Genomic DNA, 20,348 nt, shown 5'->3' with positions numbered 1-20,348 from the left:
GGGTCTAAAAAAGTGAAGGGATGGCACATTTGCCGCGCGTAGTGCGGCGAAAAAAAAATTAAGCCACGCCCACAATTATAAGCCACACCCATTAGTATAAGCCAGGCCCATTGGGTTCCCCCAGTAAAGCGAAATTGACACCAGGAACGAATTTTTTTTTTTACATCTATCATGGCATTCACTGACACTGAATGGAACATCAAGTACACTGCTATGAACAGAAGTCACCCAGGGCAAAAAACTATACTGTAAACATGTAGTATGTAAAAGCAATAACTACTAACCTTATATTTTTGTTCCATGCTCTGCTTTTCTTTTCTTTTCTTTTACATCTTTTTCTTGCTCCTGTTCCTCTATTTGTCTTGTTTGTATTTTCTTTCTTCCACCATTTCTGTACTTTTTATATATTCCTCAACCTCTTCAACCTCCTCAGCTGGCACCCCTCACACACTAAGGCTCACACAAACACACTGAGACACACACACACACACACACACACTGAGACACACACACACACATACAATGAGGCACACACACTATGGCATAAAAACACACACACTGAGACACACACACAATGAGGCACACACACTATGGCATAAACACACACACAATGAGGCACACACATACATACACACTAAGGCACACACACACACACACACTGAGACACACACCCACGAAGGCACACGCACCCACTGAGGCACACACACACACACACACTGAGACACACACACAGACACACACACACAATGAGGCACACACACACACACACACTAAGGCTCACACACACACACACACAATGAGGCACACACACACACTAAGGCTCACACACACACATACACACTGAGGCACACACACATACACACTGAGGCACACACACTGAGGCACGCACACACACACACTGAGGCGCACACACACACAGAGTCACACACACACACACAAACACATTGAGGCACTCACACATACACACTGAGGCACACACACTAAGGCGCACACACACACACACACACACACTGAGAAACACACACACTGAAGCACACACTAAGGCACACACTCACACTAAGGCGCACACACTGAAGCACACATACACACTGATGCACACACACATACTGAGGCACCCACACTGAGGCACACACACACACTGAGGCACACACACACCCACTAAGACACACACACACACACACACACACTGAGGCACACACACACATTGAGGCACTCACACATACACATTGAGGCACACACACTAAGGCGCACACTGAGAAACACACACACTCAGGCAGACACACACACACTAAGGCGCACACACTGAAGCACACACACATACACACTGAGGCACACACACCAAGGCGCACACACACACACACACACACATACTGAGAAACACACACACTCAGGCAGACACACACACACTAAGGCGCACACACTGAAGCACACACACACACACTCAGGCAGGCAGACACACACACACACACTAAGGCGCACACACTGAAGCACACACACATACACACTGAAGCACACACACATACACACTTATGCACACACACATACTGAGGCGCACACACACACACACAATGAGGCACACACGCATACACACTGAGGCACACACACTAAGGCGCACAGACAGACACACACACACACTGAGAAACACACACACTCAAGCAGGCAGACACACACACACTAAGGCGCACACACTGAAGCACACACACATACACACTGAAGCACACACACATTGAGGTGCGCACACACACAGACAGGCATACATCAAGGGCCCCATCAGGGGCATGCAGGGGACGCAGGGCCCGATTGGACTCAATCGATCCAATCGGCCTAAGGCCGGCACTGCAAAGCGCGAGTCACTCGAGCACACACAATTTGGGCTTCCCAAAATGGGCACCAGCAGCAGGTAGCCACGTCTAGTCAGTGCCGAGAGGGCGGATCTTGCCATGCACAACAACAGCTGATGCTCCGGTTTCCTCCTCCCCCGCCTGCACTTAGATGATCTCAAGCTGACCCAAGCAGCAGCCGACTCTGTGTCAGCTCCAGAACTCGATGCCGCATAGTGATCACGTCAGGGAGCCTCTCCGACACCAACAACATTCAGCCGCGAGCCCGCGACAGGCAGGGAAACGAGCAGTGGCACTCGGCGCCGCATAGTGACGTCATGTCAGGGAGCCTCTCTGACTCCAACATCATTCAGCCGCGACAGGCAGGGATACAAGCAGTGTCTCGTATCCCTGTCGGCACTGAGGACAGCGCGTGCACATAAGTAAAGGGGAAATTTGTAGCGCGCACAGTCCTCAGTGCCGTAGGACAAATATGCGGCTGGAATCGTGCCGCCTGTCTGGAGCCAAAAAATGTTCCGGTATGCTAAACACTAGCATCCCGCCTGACGGGATGCATTTTTTGAAAAAAAAGAAGTGGCGGCATGCCATCCCGCCGCATCCCGCCCCAATTCAAGCACTGCGTTTACCAAATATTTATTCAAGTTCGGGTGCCCATGCCCCGAACCTCTCATATAAGATTTTTTTACCCTTCACATCAATGTGTAAAGCAGGTCACTCACTGCTCAAACTCTGTGGTCCGGGTGCAGTGATCCAAACCCGCAGCCTGGGAAGAAACTTCACCAACATATGAACCTCTTGCAGCGCACACACAATTACAGACATCGATGGAAATTCACACGTTTTCTATGCTTTTATTTGTATGAAAATTCTTACGATAACAAGCATTTCAAGGTTTTTGTATTGTTATTCATGATTAACTTTTGCATCCATGATTACCCCTCTTATCCCTCTTGCCATTATAGGTTAGTGTCAGGAGTGCCCAATGGCGCTCCAGTCTCCTCTGGCGCCGCATTGTTTTAATTTTTTATCTGTTACTTTTGGATTATTTAGCTTTTAAGTCAGCAGCTCTTCGATCTGCAATTTCAGCAATCTCATTGCTAGGGTCTAAATTACCCTAGCAACCAAGCACTGGTATAAAATAAAGACTGGAATATGAATAGGAGAGACCTGAATAGAAACTCTAATAATTAAAAGCAATAATTATTAGCAATAACAATACATTTGTAGCCTTACAAAGCATCTGTTTTTAGATGGGGCCAGTGACCCGGAAAGAGTCCAAAGAACAAGGCAAATAATTAAACAACTATAAAAAAGAAAATATGAAGAATATTAAAAGTTGCTTAGAACTGGTCAATCTATAACATAATAAAATTTATCTTAAAGGTGAACCCCCCCTTAACCCAAAACACTACCTAATAAAAGGTTATTTGCAATATGACTACTGCAGTTTTCTCATTAAAGCTTTGCATATTGTACTGATTCTTAGCTTCTTTTGTTGATTATATGACATTTTAGATCATATTCCCATGGATAAAGAATCATAATTAAGTAGAGAGTCAGGTTGCAATCTTTTTACACTTTAATTGTAGGTTAGCAGAGTGGCGTGGCAAAAGGTGTGGAATCTTTGTGTTTGGGTGTTCTTAAATACTTATCTCTCCTTAAATCCCAAGCTATAGCAATGACACATTAATTGTACCATTCCAACATGACTTCTTTGAGAGCCAGAGAAACCTGTAGGTAAACGCTTAGAGTATTGGAGCACAGAAGCAAATTCGAATTAGTAACTAACATTTTGAAATCTTGGCAATGTTCAAGTGAAGTTAAATACTATTCTCTATTATTAAGAAATGCAAAGGGATTTTACTGTGCTAAAGTTTTTACATTATTCCTTTTTGCCCAGATTTATTTTATGTACATTATGGTGGCACAAAAATGAGTACTTCTGCCTTCCATTTTTAGAGTCCTAGGCTTAATTCCACCCAGAGCACTATCTGCAAGTTTTTATGTTCTCCCAGTGCTTATATCAGATTCTCTGGCTACTCTTGTTGCCTCGCATTCTCTAAATAAAGAAAGTAAACTAGACATGGTATGGTGATCCAAACTACAGAAAAACCTCTTATCCAGAAAACCACAGGGCCCAAGCATTCTGAATAACACATCCCCAGAGTGTCTGAATATGATAGAGATTGTAAACTGCACAGGGGCACTGATGGATGTATAATCTCTGTACATTGCTGCAGAATATTGCCTTATATAATAAAAAGAATAATAATAAACTCATATACAGTATGCTTAGTTAATAAGGGTATTAAAACAAGTCTCGTTTCACAATACAGAGAGAAAAAGAGAGTCACAATGCTCCACGTGACATAAATGGTAAGGCTTGGTGAAAGAGATTTACCTTGACATATACAGCACTGTGCACACAAGTAGCTCTATATAAATATAAATACATGCACACAGTGTCAGACTGGGGGGTGCTGGGCCCCCCTCCCCCAGGGGCCCTCTGCCCAAAAATTTATTAAAGCAAAACTATAGCCCCCAGTCTGGACTGGGAGTCAAAAGAGACCCTGCCATTCTAAGTTCACAGAGGCCCAAGCAGCCCCCCACCAGCCCACTGAATAGTAACTTTCTATGGCATCTAACAGCAGCCCCTCTGGCATTTGCCAGAACCCACAGATTGCCAGTCTGGGCCTGCCCCCGAACAATGTAGGTCTCTATAAAAATATATTGCATAATTGAGCACATATGTAAAACCCTGCTTCATGTAAATAAACTATTTTCATAATCATACTTTTTTTTAGTAGTATGTGCCATTTGGTAATCATTAATAGAAAATTGCCTGTTTAAAAAATAAGGACAGCCCCCTGGGATCGTAAGATTCACAGTGCACACAAACATACCAAACAAACCATACATGTTAGGTCACATGAGCCAATTAACAGACAGAGTTGTGCCTTTTGCTTCCACACTTCTTCCTGTTACAGTTAGGGGCAGATTTATCAAGGGTCGAATTTCGAAGTGATAAAAATTTCGAAATTCGACCATTGAATTGCATTACTTCTTTTATCGAATTTGGCCATATTCGGTCGAAGTAAAATCGTTCGAGCGTATGATGAAATCGATTTAATTGATCGATCAAACGATTTTACTTCGACTTCTAAAAACTTAGCCAAATGTTGGCTATAGGTTCTAGGAGGTCCACATTGGCTAACATAGCAATTCGACAGGTTAAAAGTGGCAAAGTGTCGAAGTCGAACTTTAAAGAGACAGTACTTCGATTTTCGAAGTCTAATTTAGGCCTATTCGATGGTCAAAGTAACAAAAAATAGTTCGAAATTCGAAGTTTTTAACTTCGAAAATTCAATTCAACCCTTAGTAAATGTGCCCCTTAGAGTTGTAGTATTTCTGGTCAGGTGATCTCTGAGGCAGCACACAGACCATCATGAAATGGTGGCTCAAGACAACAGATGTAAAAGGGCAATATTTACTTAAATATATATACCAGTTTGATAAGATTTTTTAATATCTCACTTAATATGATATAAACTATGTGTTGCTTAAATATTCATTATGGGGGTAAAGTTTTCCTTTAATGTCCTGAGTTATAGTATGGAATCTGAAGCTTTATATTTTATTTGCATTGAAGCACAATAATGAAAAACTGAATAGTATTTGGATTCTCTCGTTTACCACTGGCACAGCCCCATTTTGAGATGTTATTAATAAACATGTGATTTATTATGTTTTTGTTTCTGTGTTTCTGCTTAATTGATATGCAAATTCAAAGGTCTGCGGCTGCTACTTGTTGATTATAAGTATAGAACAAGCGCTCATGACTCATTTGAGTTCACACAGGTATGAGATTTTAGCAAGTGGTATGAAAGTTCAATTAAAGGGGATGCAAAAAAAAAAAAACAATAATTGCCCAATTAAAAAAATGTAATTTGAAGCAATTTTCTATTATATGTTAATTCAACATTTTCAATTGCATTTCAATAGTATTTCTCTCTCTTACTACACTACTGGTTCACACCCTTGAAACAATGTAGTTAAAGTTTTACTGACTGTTTTTCACAATGCCTTGTAGACTTCTCCACGTCTGTTAGCTAGTTTTTGTTACTTCATCTCAATAGTCAGAACCAGCAGTGCAAAATATAGCAATAGACAGACAAATAATGTTAAAACCGTTGAAAAGTTGTAACTTATATTGTAACTTGTAAAAGTTGCTTTTTCCTTCATTAGGCAAAATAGTGTTTTTAGGTCTCCAACCCCTTTTTTAGTTTTTTCTTTGAAACATGCAGATTACATATCACCAATGATCCCTTAATAGTGGACACCAAAGTGTGGGGCACACTCAGGCCTGTGGATTCTGGCAAATGCCAGAGGGGTTGCTGTAAGATGCCATAGACAATCACTATTTAGTGGGCTGGTTTGATCCTCTGTGTACTTGAAATACCAGGAACTATTTTTTATTATAAAAAATACGAATATCTCTAAAACCTCTTGAGTTTTCCGGCCAATTCCTAGCGAAATAAAAAATCAGAAAACCTCTAAAATCCAAATTGATATAAAGAGGTCCAATAAGATTAGTGCAGCTCCCATTGACTCCTATAGCACAATTTTTACTTGGTGGATTTTTGCTTAATAAATATTGATTTTTTTAGAGCTTTTAAGAAATGTAGAAAAACCACAGATTTTTTGAGATTTGTGGGAAAAACATTGATTCTTAGTAAATAGGCCCCTATGTGTGTTTTAGCAGGGGCATTTTTTTATTTTTGGGTTTTGTAGCCACAACAAGTAGCTCCGTGTTTCATAGCCCTAAATGGTGAAGGGTGGAAAAATGAAGAATGGCAGTAGTGAGAACTTTGAGAAAAAAAAGGAAAGCAGAATGGACTTTTTTTCTGTAATATTTGCAGCAGTGGGCTGTTACTGTGTCTGCCATGAAATACTTGGAGGCCACAATATGCCATGAAATAACTTGGAGGCCACAATGTGCCATGAAATAACTTGGAGGCCACAATGTGCCATGAAATAACTTGGAGGCCACAATGTGCCAATGCAACAAGGGAGAGTGATGAAAATACAGGGTTACAGCAGCAGTCTGCAGGAAAGAGAGGTAGAGGCAGGCACTGGAGCCTCTGGAGCTTGCCAGCCAGCAATGCAGTTTAGGGACCCTACCAATATTGTCCAAATTGGACCCCGCACTTGATAAGACAGGTCCTGCTAATGCGGCTTTCTAGAATTACAATCAGCAAATCCCTTACAATGAGCTGCACTAGGGTGCAAGGTACCAGTTTGTTTGCAAGCTAACAAATAAAAGAGTTAACTCTTAGTATAATGTAAAGAGTGATATTCGGAGACAATTTGCAAATGGTTTTAATTTTTTAATCATTCACAGTTTTTGAGTTATTTCGTTTTTTATTTTTAAGTAGCTCTTCAGTTTGCAATTCCAGCAATCTGGTTTCTAGGGTCCAAATGACCCTAGCAACCATGCATTTGTATAAGAGACTGTAATATGAATGGGAGAGAGACTGAAATAGAAATATAATTAATAAAAAGTAGCAATACATGTGTAGCCTTACAGAGCAGATGGGGTCAGTGACCCCCATTTGAAAGCTAGACAGAGTCAGAAGAAGGCAAATAATTAAAAAAACTATAAAATATAAATAACCAAGTTGCTTAGAATTGTGCATTCTATAACACAGTGCTGTCCAACTTCTGTGGTACTAGTGGTGTAGGGCCAATAATGGAACCAGTGTTGACCATGCCCTCTTTAAGCCAGACCCTCTTTAAGCCACACCCATCTTATAACACGAACTTTAAGTGTCCATATTAATGGTGGTAGCAACCCTAAAAACCAAATGGTTTGTGCTCATTGCAGGGATATCACTCATATGTAAAAAATAATGTTGTATTAAAACATACCCTTAAATCCATATTCCTCCTCCTCTACTGTGGATAACACAGCACCCCAGCACACGATTAAACACCTTATAGGGGGACTTAACAACAATTTCCAAATACCTACTGTAAATGGAAGGTAAGCTGTCTAAGCTGAGAGCAATAATGGGACATGCCACACCCACCTGCCATGTTGTAATCAATGTACCAGATGTTCCTGTGCTTGTCTGATTGTTTTACCTGAACTAACACAGCAGAATCATTTAATCCACTACCAGACAGTTTATCACAATTAATATCCCTTCAATAACATCAGACAAACTCTCTGAGTTAGTAATAAGCTTTGCATATGATTGTTAGACTCCAATGTCTCCTCCTAGCTGTAATCTTGCACCAGTTAGCTTTCAGCAGTCTTTTTATAATGTGCTTAGCTATAGTTCAACTACTACATAATAGGTTTAGCCAGAGATGTGGGGACTGATCTAGGGTTGCCACCTGTCCGGATTTCACCCGGACATACCAGTTTTTGGAAGGGTTGCCAGGACACAGGACACTGAAGTAAATGACAATCGCTGATTGCCACATAATCAGTCACCTGCACTGCCCCCTACATCACGGCCTGCCCTCTGTCCATTTTTGCCAAAAAAAAGGTGGCAACCATTGACTGATCATATGTACACATATTCTGTATAGTATAATGAGTGGGTCTTATGAGACGTCTCATAGTTAGCTGTAGTTCAACTACCACATAATAGTTTTAGACACAGATGTGGGACTGCTCATGTGCACACATATTCTGTATAGTATGATGTGTAGGTCTTATGAGCAGCGACTCATAAGACATATATAGAAGTTTCCTTAGTATGAGTTCAGATTTTTGCAACAAGACTGTGCTGCTGAACTCCATCCGCCAGTGGGTCACTCAGCTGCTTTACTGAGTACATATACCAGATTAATCCATATAGGAAACATTTACACATGGGTAGGCTCTGCTCACTCACAAGCTGTTACACTGCTACAGCCCATGATCGGATCAGACGAATATCACCCAGTGGCCATACTGGGGCAAGATCTGCTCATATGGCAACCTCTCCACCCCAGACAATGGAGACTCACACACAGTCTGTATAGTATGAGTAGGCCTTATAATAGGATTGTCACCTTTTGAAACGGTGGAGACGAGGCAGGGGGCGGGGCCGTGACTTCAGGGGGCGGCAACCCTTCCTTATAAGCAGTTTCTTGGTTTACATAATTTCCTTTTCATAACTTTTCATCACTTTGTCAAAAGCAGTGTAACAGCTTGTGAGTGAACAGAGACTACTCATGGGTGGAGTTTTCCCATATGGATTAATCTGGTATATGTGGCTCAGTAAAACAGCTGAATGACCCACTGGTGGATGGAGTTCAGCAGCACAGTCTTGTTGGAAAACTCTTTAAGGAAAATACTATTTTTCTAATTATATTATTGTATGACATGCACCTGGATTGCTGCTGAGCAAGTTCAGATTTGACAGTATTAATTATACAATGTCCCTAATTAGTGATGGGTGAATCTGTGCCGCGAAATTTGTGAAACTCAATGGGCGTCAAAATAATTTTGATGCAAGCTACCATTTTTATATGTGCAACTATTTGGTCCAAATGCATTAAAGTCAATGAGCATCCGAATAATTTTGACGTGCAACAATTTTTTTTCAACGTGGCAGATTTTTTGCTGCCAAATTAATTTTCTTGCTTTAGGGGTCATTTATGACCACAGTTGCCATGTTTTTTTAACCACAATGCAGAATGCAGGTGAGATGTCTGACACAATTGCATCCAATGCATTACAATTTGCACAATTATATTTGTGCTCTGACACTAATCAGACCCAATTGCTCTTTTCTAATTCTGGGTATCGTCATTACTGATGTGACATGCGTGTGACAGTTGTGCTCTCGGCAATAGTGTTGTGCCCCCCCTAAACCTGCTCTGATGTGAAAGGGTTAAGCACTGGGCAGGTAAGGGGACAGCATCATAAGACCCCTGTTATAAATAAATGTAAAACATTGTGCAGCTTGTTGCTTCTATATAAATAAAGTATGATCTCCTAAAATTGCCCCTGCCTAAATGACCCCTTTCGTTTGTACACAGGAGTGGCAGCTCATATAACCTACACTTCATACTATACAGAAAGTAAAGCCCTGGAGCTATAAACGCAGGGGCTGCATGACAAGGGATCCGAATGACCGGCAGCCAAATTACAATGGTTTATATTTAAAGATTGGCAGAATCAGATGTAGCTGTGAGTGGGTGAGAAGGAATGAGTTAAGGCAGGGAAATGCCTGGTTGGGGGTGGAGAAAGACAGGGATGTGATGTCAGGGGAAGAAGCTGTTTACTTCCTTATCTTGTGAGCAGGTAGAAACATGAGGCAGAGCTCTTTCTGTAATATAATGTTATTAGCTGCGCAGTATATTCACATGAACTCCTAAGTAAACTACTGGCTTTGGGGGGTAGACCTATTTGGGAAGCTGTTAGTTTCTTGCTGTTTATATCCTGTTTTACATCAGTCAATCTCACTAGTCACTGGGACAGCATAGAAGTCAGCCTGGGCCCAACAGGCACCCTCTGTATTATATAGAAATCCATCCTGTGACACTGAGCTGCTGAGCTGCGGCTACTGCAACTGATTAGAGTATACAGAGAGCTGTAGTTGGACTATACAGAGAGGGCGGTGGGCAGTATTTCCATACCTCCCAACTGTCCCTTTTTCGGAGGGACAGTCCCTCTTTTGACAGCTCAACCCGCAGTCCCTCATTTGTACTGGAAAGTCCCTCTTTTCTCTGCACTGAACAGCCAGAAAAAGAAACAAAGTTTCTCACTTAATTGGCTTTTAGCAGAGAGCCCAGAACAGCTAACAGGTGCAAATAAGATACTTTGTAACAATTTTGAGACACAAAAACACAGTTTAGATGAGGAGAAATATTTTCAAACTTTCATAACCTGCCAAATTTTGTAAAACAAACATGATTATTAGGGGGTGTGGCCACAGAAAGGGGTGTGGTCAAAAATTGCTGCACTACATGCGGAAACATTTTTTTTGTCCCTCTTTTTACTTCCAAAATGTTGGGAGGTATGGTATTTCTATAGATATTGTTACTTGATTCAGCAGCCTGTCTTCAGAGTCTCACCTCTAATTTTACTGGGCTTTATTGCGTTACAACATTCCAGCTGCCCTGTCATCATACCCTATAGAGGCCGCACGCTGTCATTCAGGCTGTGTGCATAGGGCAGAATAAGTTCTACTGTGTGAAGACAGTTCCCCCTGTGAGTTTATCATGGAACATGTGGCAGAGCTCTCTCTCTTTTACAAAAGGGTATTAGCTGCAGTGTATACACATTCACTCCACATTATACTGCTAGCTACTATTTATCTGCTGTTTTATAACAGTCAATCACACTGTAGTCACTCAGGCAGCATGGAGGATGGAAAGTACATATAGTATTCCTTTGTTAAAATGTCTAGTAGGTTTCTAGATACAGAGAAGTATAAAGCAGTGACTGCTTATTGTAGCTTAAACCAGATGTAGATCACTATATTTAAGTGTGTGCATATACAGCATATATATATTTGTTTATAGCAGACGCCAAAATACAATAGGTCTCACAGTGCCTGTGGCTTGCAACTAGAACAATGTCGGGATGATTGCCTTGGGGGGCTATGGGCAGAGTTAATTGGGCTGAGTAGCCAACTGGTAGCAAAATAGGCTCTTGATGGGCAAGGGTCCTGCAGGAGTAGTGACAAGTGGCTGCCTGATTAGATTTGCCCACCTGACCCCTAGCTGTTGGGTGGCCGGCATGTCAGCTAGATGAGGATGGTGTTTGATTATTGGCAAGCATTCTCTTTGGGAAAAGGGGTAATTTCACTTAATGCTTTAAGTTTGCATAAAATCTATAGCGCCTGCAAAAAACAAAAATAATAATAATACTACCATACACTTAGCACAAAGTCAATTTCAGTTTCACACCATTCAGCTAGCATAACAATTGGGAGTTAGAGGCAATTTCACTGTATCTGGGCAAGTATATAGCATTAACAGCCCCCAATATTATATCATATGGGCCTGCTATTGCAGCTTCTCTTTGTGAGCCGGGGAGAGAGGTAGGTTTACTATACTTAAGCTGATCACTTAACTCCCTGGCACAATGCTAGCCTTCATTTCATAGAGCCTTGTTTTGTTTGTCTGGGCAGAAAGCAGTTGGAGCACGGGGCGCCACAGCGTGGAATGGCTGTTGGAGCGCAGGGCTCCACAACGTGGATGGGCTGCCAGAGCGCAGGTCTCCACAGTGTGGTTGGGCTGACGGTAGGGTTGCCACCTTTACTTAAAAATAATACCGGCCAGTGGGGGGGCGGGCACCAAAAGGGGGCGGTCAGCATTACAAAAAGGGGCAGAGCTACATGGTGTGCCACAAAAGGGGCGGAGCAACATCGCAGAGACATCCACGGCGCTGGAAAAAGATAAGTTCTTTGCAAATTGGGGGCAGGCCAGGGGCTTTTTTTAAAGGGTATTACAAATTACCGGCAATTGCATTGCCGGTAAATTTGTAATACCGGCCCCGGCCTTGGCAGGAGTTTTACCGGCTAGGCCGGTAAAATACCGGCCGGGTGGCAACTCTAGCTGACGGAGTGCAGAGCTTCACAGTGTGGAAGGGCTATTGGAGCGCTGGGCTCCACAGCATGGAAGGCCTGTCGTTGCGTGTGGCTCTACAGCATGGAAGGGCTGCCAGAGCACGGGGCTCCACAGCGTGGAAGGGCTGCCGGAGCGCGGGCTCCACATCGTGGAAGGGCTGCCGTAGCGCGGACTCCACAGCAGCGTAGGGGTGCCAGAGCGTGGGGCTCCACAGCGTGGAAGGGCTGCCGGAGCGTGGGGCTCCACAGCGTCGAAGGGCTGCCGGAGAGCAGGCACCACAGCATGGAAGGGCTGCTGGAGTGTGGGCTCCACAGCATGGAAGGGCTGCAAGAGCGTGGGGCTCCATAGCATGGAAGGGCTGCAGGAGTGTGGGGCTTCACAGCGTGGAAGGGCAGTCTGGGCTTAGATCTCCACAGCATGGAGGGGCTCCATAGTGTGTTTGGGCTATCGGAGCACAGGTCTCCACAGCATGTGTGGGCTGTCGGAGTGCATGGCTCCACAGCGTGGAAGGGCTGTCGGGTCACGGGGCTCCACAGCGTGGAAGGGCTGAAGGAGCACAGAGGTCCACAGCGTTTAAGGGCTGTCGGAGCGCGGAGCTACACAGAGTGGAAGGGCTGTCTGAGCACTGGGTCCACAGCGCGGAAGGACTGTCGGAGCACGGGCTCCACAGCGCAGAAGGGCATTCGGAGCTCAGAACTCCACAGCGTGGTGCGGCTCCACAGTGTGTGTGGGCTGTCAGAGGACAGGTCTCAACCGCGTGGAAGGGCAGTCGGAGCTCGGATCTCTATGCCGGCAATTGGACATTGTCATAGATTAGTTAAAGGTATTTCAACAAAGGAATGTATTTAAGTATGTTTTGCATACCTACAGTATTAAAATATATATATTCCATAAGGTTAATGGCTAATGTTTTTCCATCCTGGGGTACAGAATGTGTGATACAAAGGAAATGCATAGATGTTATGTGAATATTTAATTTTCATTCTTTTTCTATGTTTTATTAACCAATAATTATAAAGTTATGGTGGGGATGAACCCAACTGAAGGTTTCCAGTTGGGCTCATTGTTGCGATAGGACCTTGCCAGAGTTCTGCACAGGTAAATTTAGAAGAGGGAAAAAGGAGGTTCTCTCCTGTGACTGCAAAAGTGGGTTGATTGATACCGCCGCTACTACTGCTTGTGCTAGGTGACAGCCTGCTTAGATTTCCTATCATCGACACACTGCAGATTCTGGACCAACAGCAGGGCTGCTGAACCTCTCTCATGGTAGGAGATGCAGCTCCTGCTTGTAGCAGAGTTTGGGGCCATCCTCTCTGTAGGTAGAGGCAGCCTAATACTCAGTGGTGGATATAATAACATAGTGCTGATCTCAATTGAGGAGTGGCAGAGCATAGTAGTGATCTCTTATGGAATTCTGGCTTTGAATATTGCCTTGGGGTGAGGCTGGCAAGGTCCTATTTATTTGATAAAATGTGAATAAATGCTGTGGCCATTTTCACCATTTCTGACTCCTGGTGTCTCATTACGGTATGTAACAATGGGGTTCAATGGGATATCTGAAGGCGAAGGGTCAATTGAGGAGTCCCCTTGTCATGTGTGTCTGACTAAACTCTGACTTAACCTATTATGTAGTAGCCCTTTTAAGAAATGTTTGTTCATGTTTATTATTATGCAGCAGAAGGGACATTAGAGGGTGCCCTCTATAGCAGGCCAGATACTATGACTAAGGTATGATGCAGCCATGTGGAGCAGAGCTGGCAACTTTTCAGCTTATTTGATATATGGCAATAAGCTTTGTTCTTATTGGTTCAGGCATTTGACTGAAAGTATTGCTTCACAGAATGGGTATTTTATCTGTTTTGTGAAACTGAGCTTTCATTTTGTGGAAAGAATGAATCCTGTACTCTAAAATCTTGCTTTCTGTCACAAATATCTATTTTGTCATTCAAATCTAGCTTGACATGTACTAGTTAGTTACACTATTATATATTATGTCCAAGTTTTGTTTACATAATTTTTTCTTTAAGTAACTTTGCACATAAGTGCGTCCGTTACATGGAGGTTATATATTTGTGCGGCAGATTGATTGTTAAAATGTACAGAATGGAGTTCGTGATATAATGACATCCTTTTGTGCACTTACCAGATTTTGTTTTCATTCTTTAATAGAAATATGTATTTTGTATATTTCTTTATCTGTGTATGGTCCCAAATACTTACTGTATATACCATGAGATACATTAATTGTGTGTATTTGGGATAGTTTTGTATACAGAATGTATTTGGGACAAACGGCACCCCATATGTGCAACAAATGCATGAAATCTTTATAACATTGGCAAAGTATCAATTATTCATGGAGGCCTATAGGTGAATCCATATTTGGCCCAGTGGGAATTGTTTCTGTCACAGGAGACACCATTTTGTTTGGTTGTACTCCCACAGAATATAGGATAATCATGTAAATGCCAAACTGAAATGATTTTTTAGAATGTCTGTCATCCTGTCACATATAAAACAGACATACAGGGTGTGGATGTGGGAAACATCATCATTAGAATCGTGTTGAAACAGGTCTCTCATTCCCAGTGTGAATATAAGAAAATGGTGACCTCAAAGAAATTGAGAGAAATTATATATATGTGTAATAAATGGGGTGTGGCCATGAGAAAAGTTGCACACACCTAACCTAAAATCCTGTGATAAATCCTCCCATCATTCTCAGGAATTATGTGCAAGTGCAGACAAGTTGTTCATACAGTAGATATTTTTTTACCAACAGAAGTGAAACCAGACACTATTTATAACACTGCTGCGCACAGTTTTTTCCATATAACACAGAATAAAATCAAAACAAATCAGTCCACCCCTTTTTTTCAATTGTTTGTTAGAAACTCAATTCAAATGAGGATTTGGTGAATTGCCATATGAATTGTCAATGTATTTCTTTTGTTCATTTCAATACAGCTGCTGTGACTTGTAGTGTCAGACTCCTGAAACTGAACATGTGTTGAGATAAACCAGGCTCCTCTGCAAATGATTCTTCCAGAACCCAACTGGCAAATTTTAATCTTGCCAAAATGCAGGAGAAGGCACGTTGGCATGATTATGTTATTAAAATGTTTTATTGGCAGAGATTATTTTGCCCACATTGGAGGAGGGACCATATACATATAAAGTATAAATATATAGTACAGGTATAGGACCTGTTACCCGGATAACGGATCTTTCCATAATTTGGATCATCATACTTTGATTTACTCTACTAGAAAATCAAGTAAACATTAATTAAACCCAATAGGATGGGTTTGCCTCCAATAAGGATTAATTATATCTTAGTTTGGATCAAGTACAAGGTACTGTTTTATTATTACAGAGGGAAAAAATCCTTTTTAAAAATGTGTATTATTTTATTACAATGGAATCTAAGGGAGACAGCCTTTCCATAATTCAGAGCATTGTGGATAATGGGTTTCTGGATAATGGATCCATTACCTGCATCAATGCTATATCAAAAGAATAAAAGAATAAATGTTTAAGATTCCAAATGTTTGCACTATTAATGGTATATACCAGTGATCATCTGACAGAAGTTGCAAATTAAGGGAATAAGGAGCTTGCTTTGCTCCTGGATGAATAGAAATCAAATCAAGTTATTCTCACCTCTGCTCATGGTAGGTGTTTTTAGAGAACATTGGAACAACCCTTAGGTTTATGCTGGTGTTGTGCTGTAGTTTTTTGTGTCTGAATAGTATCTCAAACTGCCAGCTGAACTGGTATTTTTATCACCAAACCCCAATAACAATTACAATTCTTATTGTAAGACATTTCCCATATATTTGTCTTTAGAGGACCCCCGGGTGGGAAAAATTCTCTCTTCAATGAAGTTCTCAGGCAGCTGGGATCTATATTGTTTTTTTTAAATCAGAAGACACATTATGCATGAACTGTAAGTTGGTGTTGCTTTTCTCTCAAATGTAGACAATGCAACTACATTGAGTGATGAAAATCATTCAGGGTTGCCTACTCAAAGAGAATGGCTATATCAACATATTCATTCAAGCTGTAAATTAAATATCATATGCTTCCAGCTCTTGGCTATGTACATGATTGACTGGGCTTTTCTTTTTCTTAGATGTTGTCTTCCATATTTCTGTTTTGTTGTTTCTAATATCCAAGAAATTACATACATACTGTATAACATGCTCTACTAATATATACAAAAGCTATAAATAACATATGAAATATGGCCTTACATGCAGTGCTAGCAGTATCATTTATAAATAGTAGTGATACAGACTGTGACATTAGCCACTGAAACATATGCATTTTAAAATAAAACATTATTAGGAATCACCATAGACTTAAAAATCCCTCAACATAAAAACTTGTCCACCTTTATGGTTATAGAACATCTTTGTGACATCTAATATCCTTATATCTTATAAGAGAGAATGCATAATTCCCTAGACATATAAATACACTTGTACTGTGCTTTCTACAGCACACAATAGGTCAGTGATGCCCTAAATATCGAATGAATTTATAAATTTTTCAGTTATAGTAATAGAATTATATTCCGTTTGTGCAACAGAGAAAGGCATATTCTAATCTCTTGCAGGTAACATCTCAAGCCAACAGTATAAATTGTTCACGAGGAGCTAATACATAGACTTAGAGTGCAGTTTATGTAAAACAGGCAGTTTGGGTTGTTAGTTGTAGGGGCAGATTTACATAGGGTCGAATGTAAATCCTTCGACTTCGAATAACGAAGTCGAAGGATTTACCGCAAATAGTTCGATCGAACGAAAAATCATTTGATCGAACGATTAAATCCTTTGAATCGTTCGATTCGAAGGATTTTAATCCATCGATCAAACGATTTTTCTTCGACCTAGAAAACATTAGAAAGCCTATGGGGACCTTCCCCAAAGGCTAACATTGCACTTCGGTAGGTTTTAGGTGGCGAAGTAGGGGGTCGAAGTTTTTTCACAGTACTCTGACTATCGAATGGTCGAATAGTCGAACGATTTTTAGTTCGTATCGTTCGAGTCAAATTCGTAGTCGAAGGTCAAAGTAGCCAATTCGATGGTCGAAGTAGCCAAAAAACATCATTCGAAGTTTTTTTTATTCTATTCCTTCACTCGAGCTAAGTAAATGGGCTCCGTAGTCTACACCATTCGCAATGTTTAGAACAATATCGCTTACTTCCCTCCAAAGGATTAAAATGGTTACAATGCAGGCCATTAGTCAAGTCTTTTCCTCCCTTCATTATCAAAAATGTTTACCTCTACATATCCTTGATTGGTGCGTAAATCCACAGTCTGTTTGCTGTCTGTTGCTTGACCCTACATCCTACTGTACTGCAACATATTCTATATATAGATATTAGCAGCAGTAACAAGGAAAGAATGAACAAAGAAAGGTCCCTAGCAATAAAAGAAAATTCTGGAAGCATTAGAAATGACGACTCTTCCCAATGCACATTTTTTATTGTGTATATTATTATGTATCACCTTTGGTAGGCTAAAATGTGATATGAATTGCATTTGCTAGTCCGTGCTTCTAGGGCATAAATTCCCAAATAAATTAACTATATATATATATATATATATATATATATATATATATATATATATATATATATATATATATATATATATATATATATATATATATATATATATTAGATATTTAATCTATTTGGCATTTATTTTAAACTATTTGTTTGCTTTTTTTTTCATATTAATGTGTGTATATGACAATTTCAGGTTGCTACTACTATTTACCTCATGAACTTTCTAATTGGGCAAACATTTCGTCTGGAGATTTACATTAAATAAAGCAGTCTCTCCAAAGAGCCTCTCATTCTTCGGCTTTCATGGCTAGGACAATAAGGTTCAGCTCATAGCACCAGGTCTCGTATCTATACGCCATCCTTATCTGGGCCACATTTGTCTTGCGGATGTCATTGCCTAGAGGTCCATCTTTGCAGTAGTCTTCACCCAGAAAACAAACATTTTCCTATGGATTAAACATTATGAGAAGCAACTGAAAGATTAACTTGCAATAAGGTTGAATCATTTATGAGCTTGTCTAACTTCATGGTTCCTTGGCAAAGTTTATGTTATTTTGTCTTTTTTATCATTAGCTATGGGAAGTGGGTTTCCCATGTTACCACTGCATTTGAGCATTTAATAATAGGTTGCTTGGAAGCTGTAGTTAGAGACATTTCAATCACCTGCTGCTTATTTGAACATGTCAGATATAATTAGGGATGCACCAAATCCAGGATTCAGTTCGAGATCTGGCCAGGATTTGGCCTTTTTCAGCAGGATTCGGCCGAATCCTTCTGCCCAGCCGAAACAAATCCTAATTTGCATATGCAAATCGTGTGACTTTTTGTCACAAAACAAGGAAGGAAAAACATGTTTTCCCCTTCCCACCACTAATTTGCATATGCAAATTAGGATTCAGTTCGGTATTTGGCCTAATCTTTTGCAAAGGATTCGGGGGTTCGGCTGAATCCAAAATTGTGGATTCAGTGCATCCCTAGATATAACTACTGCTCTTTCTAATAATCTTTAATGTAAGACCTTATTTAAACTCAGCATGATATTTCCTTTATCTTTTCCCTTTGTGATTTTGGTTTGCCTCTGCAAACTAGCTTCAAGCTATCTTTATACACATGCAACACTTTTTGGATTTTATGCTGTATAAGTGCTGATAAAACTGAGGTTTCACACAGAATTCAAAGCATGCAACAGCCACAACCTCTAAAGCACTTTCATACCAGCCTAGTAAAAATGGAGGAATAGCTTTTGAGAGGCTAATCCAGATGGGATTAGTCTAGATGAATAGGCACAAAGGGGACAGAAAATTAGAATCAGTAAACTTAAAGGGATACTAATGACAGAAATATAAGTGTCTACATTTGCTTGTTAACTATGTGTATTATTGACTGAATTAGTGTAGTCTTTGACAAAATATTTACATTACAAAAATTATGTTACTTTTGTTGGGGAACCCATTTCCGGATTACAGTGTGATTATTTCCATTTACTTTCTGGGAAAAACAACTTCAGTCTTTCCTTTTTTCATGACAACAATGGCATCTCCTATACTGGAGTATGCAGCCCTTGAGTATGTTCCCACCTCTCTGCCTGAATCTCATGGGGAGGTCTCTTTCTTTAAAGAAGCAAAGCATTGTACTATATTTACTCACTTTCACCTGACAAAAATAACAATAAAGAATAAAGAAGACTCGACAAGTGACAAGGCATTAGTCTCATTTGCTTTCAGTAGGCCTAATAACATACCACTTGCCATCCTATCCAAGAAAAGACTGAATTAACTTGTGTTTATCTATGTTCTCTCCAGCATGTAAACATGAGTACAATGAACATGTAGATACTTAATTTAAAGTGTGAAATATGTTGTCGCTATATAAAGGATGCTAATAATAACAAGAGCTGATAAGGTTTTTGAAAATAGTACCTGGTGGGATAAACCACACTGTAAGACACTGTTTTTTGCAATCTCACACATATCACAAGTGCTGAGCTTGAAAACCTGTGCAGCAATAGCATATTCTTCCATTAAAGGTTCCTGAAAAGAAGAGATGAGAAATGTATTATTACAAATAATGACTTTAAAGAACATGTAAAGGAGATGAGAAATATATTATTACACATAAAAACTTTAAAGAACATGTATATTACATATAAAGACTTTAAAGAACATGTAAATCCTAAATTTTCCTAACATGCATATCAGTTGGACATCTCTTCCATCTAAACGGCATCAATTGTACTGCATTTATCCCCTCTGTTTACCAACACCATCACATATTCCTAAAACAAATAGGAGCTTTCATCTGGCAGCTATTTTCCCTCATGACACATCATCAGTGATCACACATCTGCAACCAAC

The 20,348-nt window shown here is 40.6% G+C and overlaps 1 protein-coding gene across 2 annotated transcripts in view; it reads right to left on the bottom strand.

The window, feature by feature from the left end:
- Window positions 1-18,108: 18,108 nt before the first annotated feature.
- The window catches only part of ampd1.S (adenosine monophosphate deaminase 1 S homeolog), a 46,434-nt gene continuing 44,194 nt past the window's right edge, over window positions 18,109-20,348 (bottom strand). For both annotated transcript variants that reach the window (XM_018249186.2, XM_041583732.1), the window contains 2 exons: window positions 19,914-20,024; window positions 18,109-18,440 (listed from right to left, as the gene is read on the bottom strand). In XM_018249186.2, coding sequence (XP_018104675.1) covers window positions 18,282-18,440; window positions 19,914-20,024 — 270 coding nt within the window. In that variant the 3' untranslated portion in view covers window positions 18,109-18,281. The remainder of the gene's footprint in view (window positions 18,441-19,913; window positions 20,025-20,348) is intronic.

The sequence above is a fragment of the Xenopus laevis genome, chromosome 2S, assembly GCF_017654675.1.
Source record: "Xenopus laevis strain J_2021 chromosome 2S, Xenopus_laevis_v10.1, whole genome shotgun sequence".
NCBI lineage: Eukaryota > Metazoa > Chordata > Amphibia > Anura > Pipidae > Xenopus > Xenopus laevis.
Note: the sequence above shows the minus strand (reverse complement) of the source record. Positions and strands in the feature narration are given on the sequence as shown.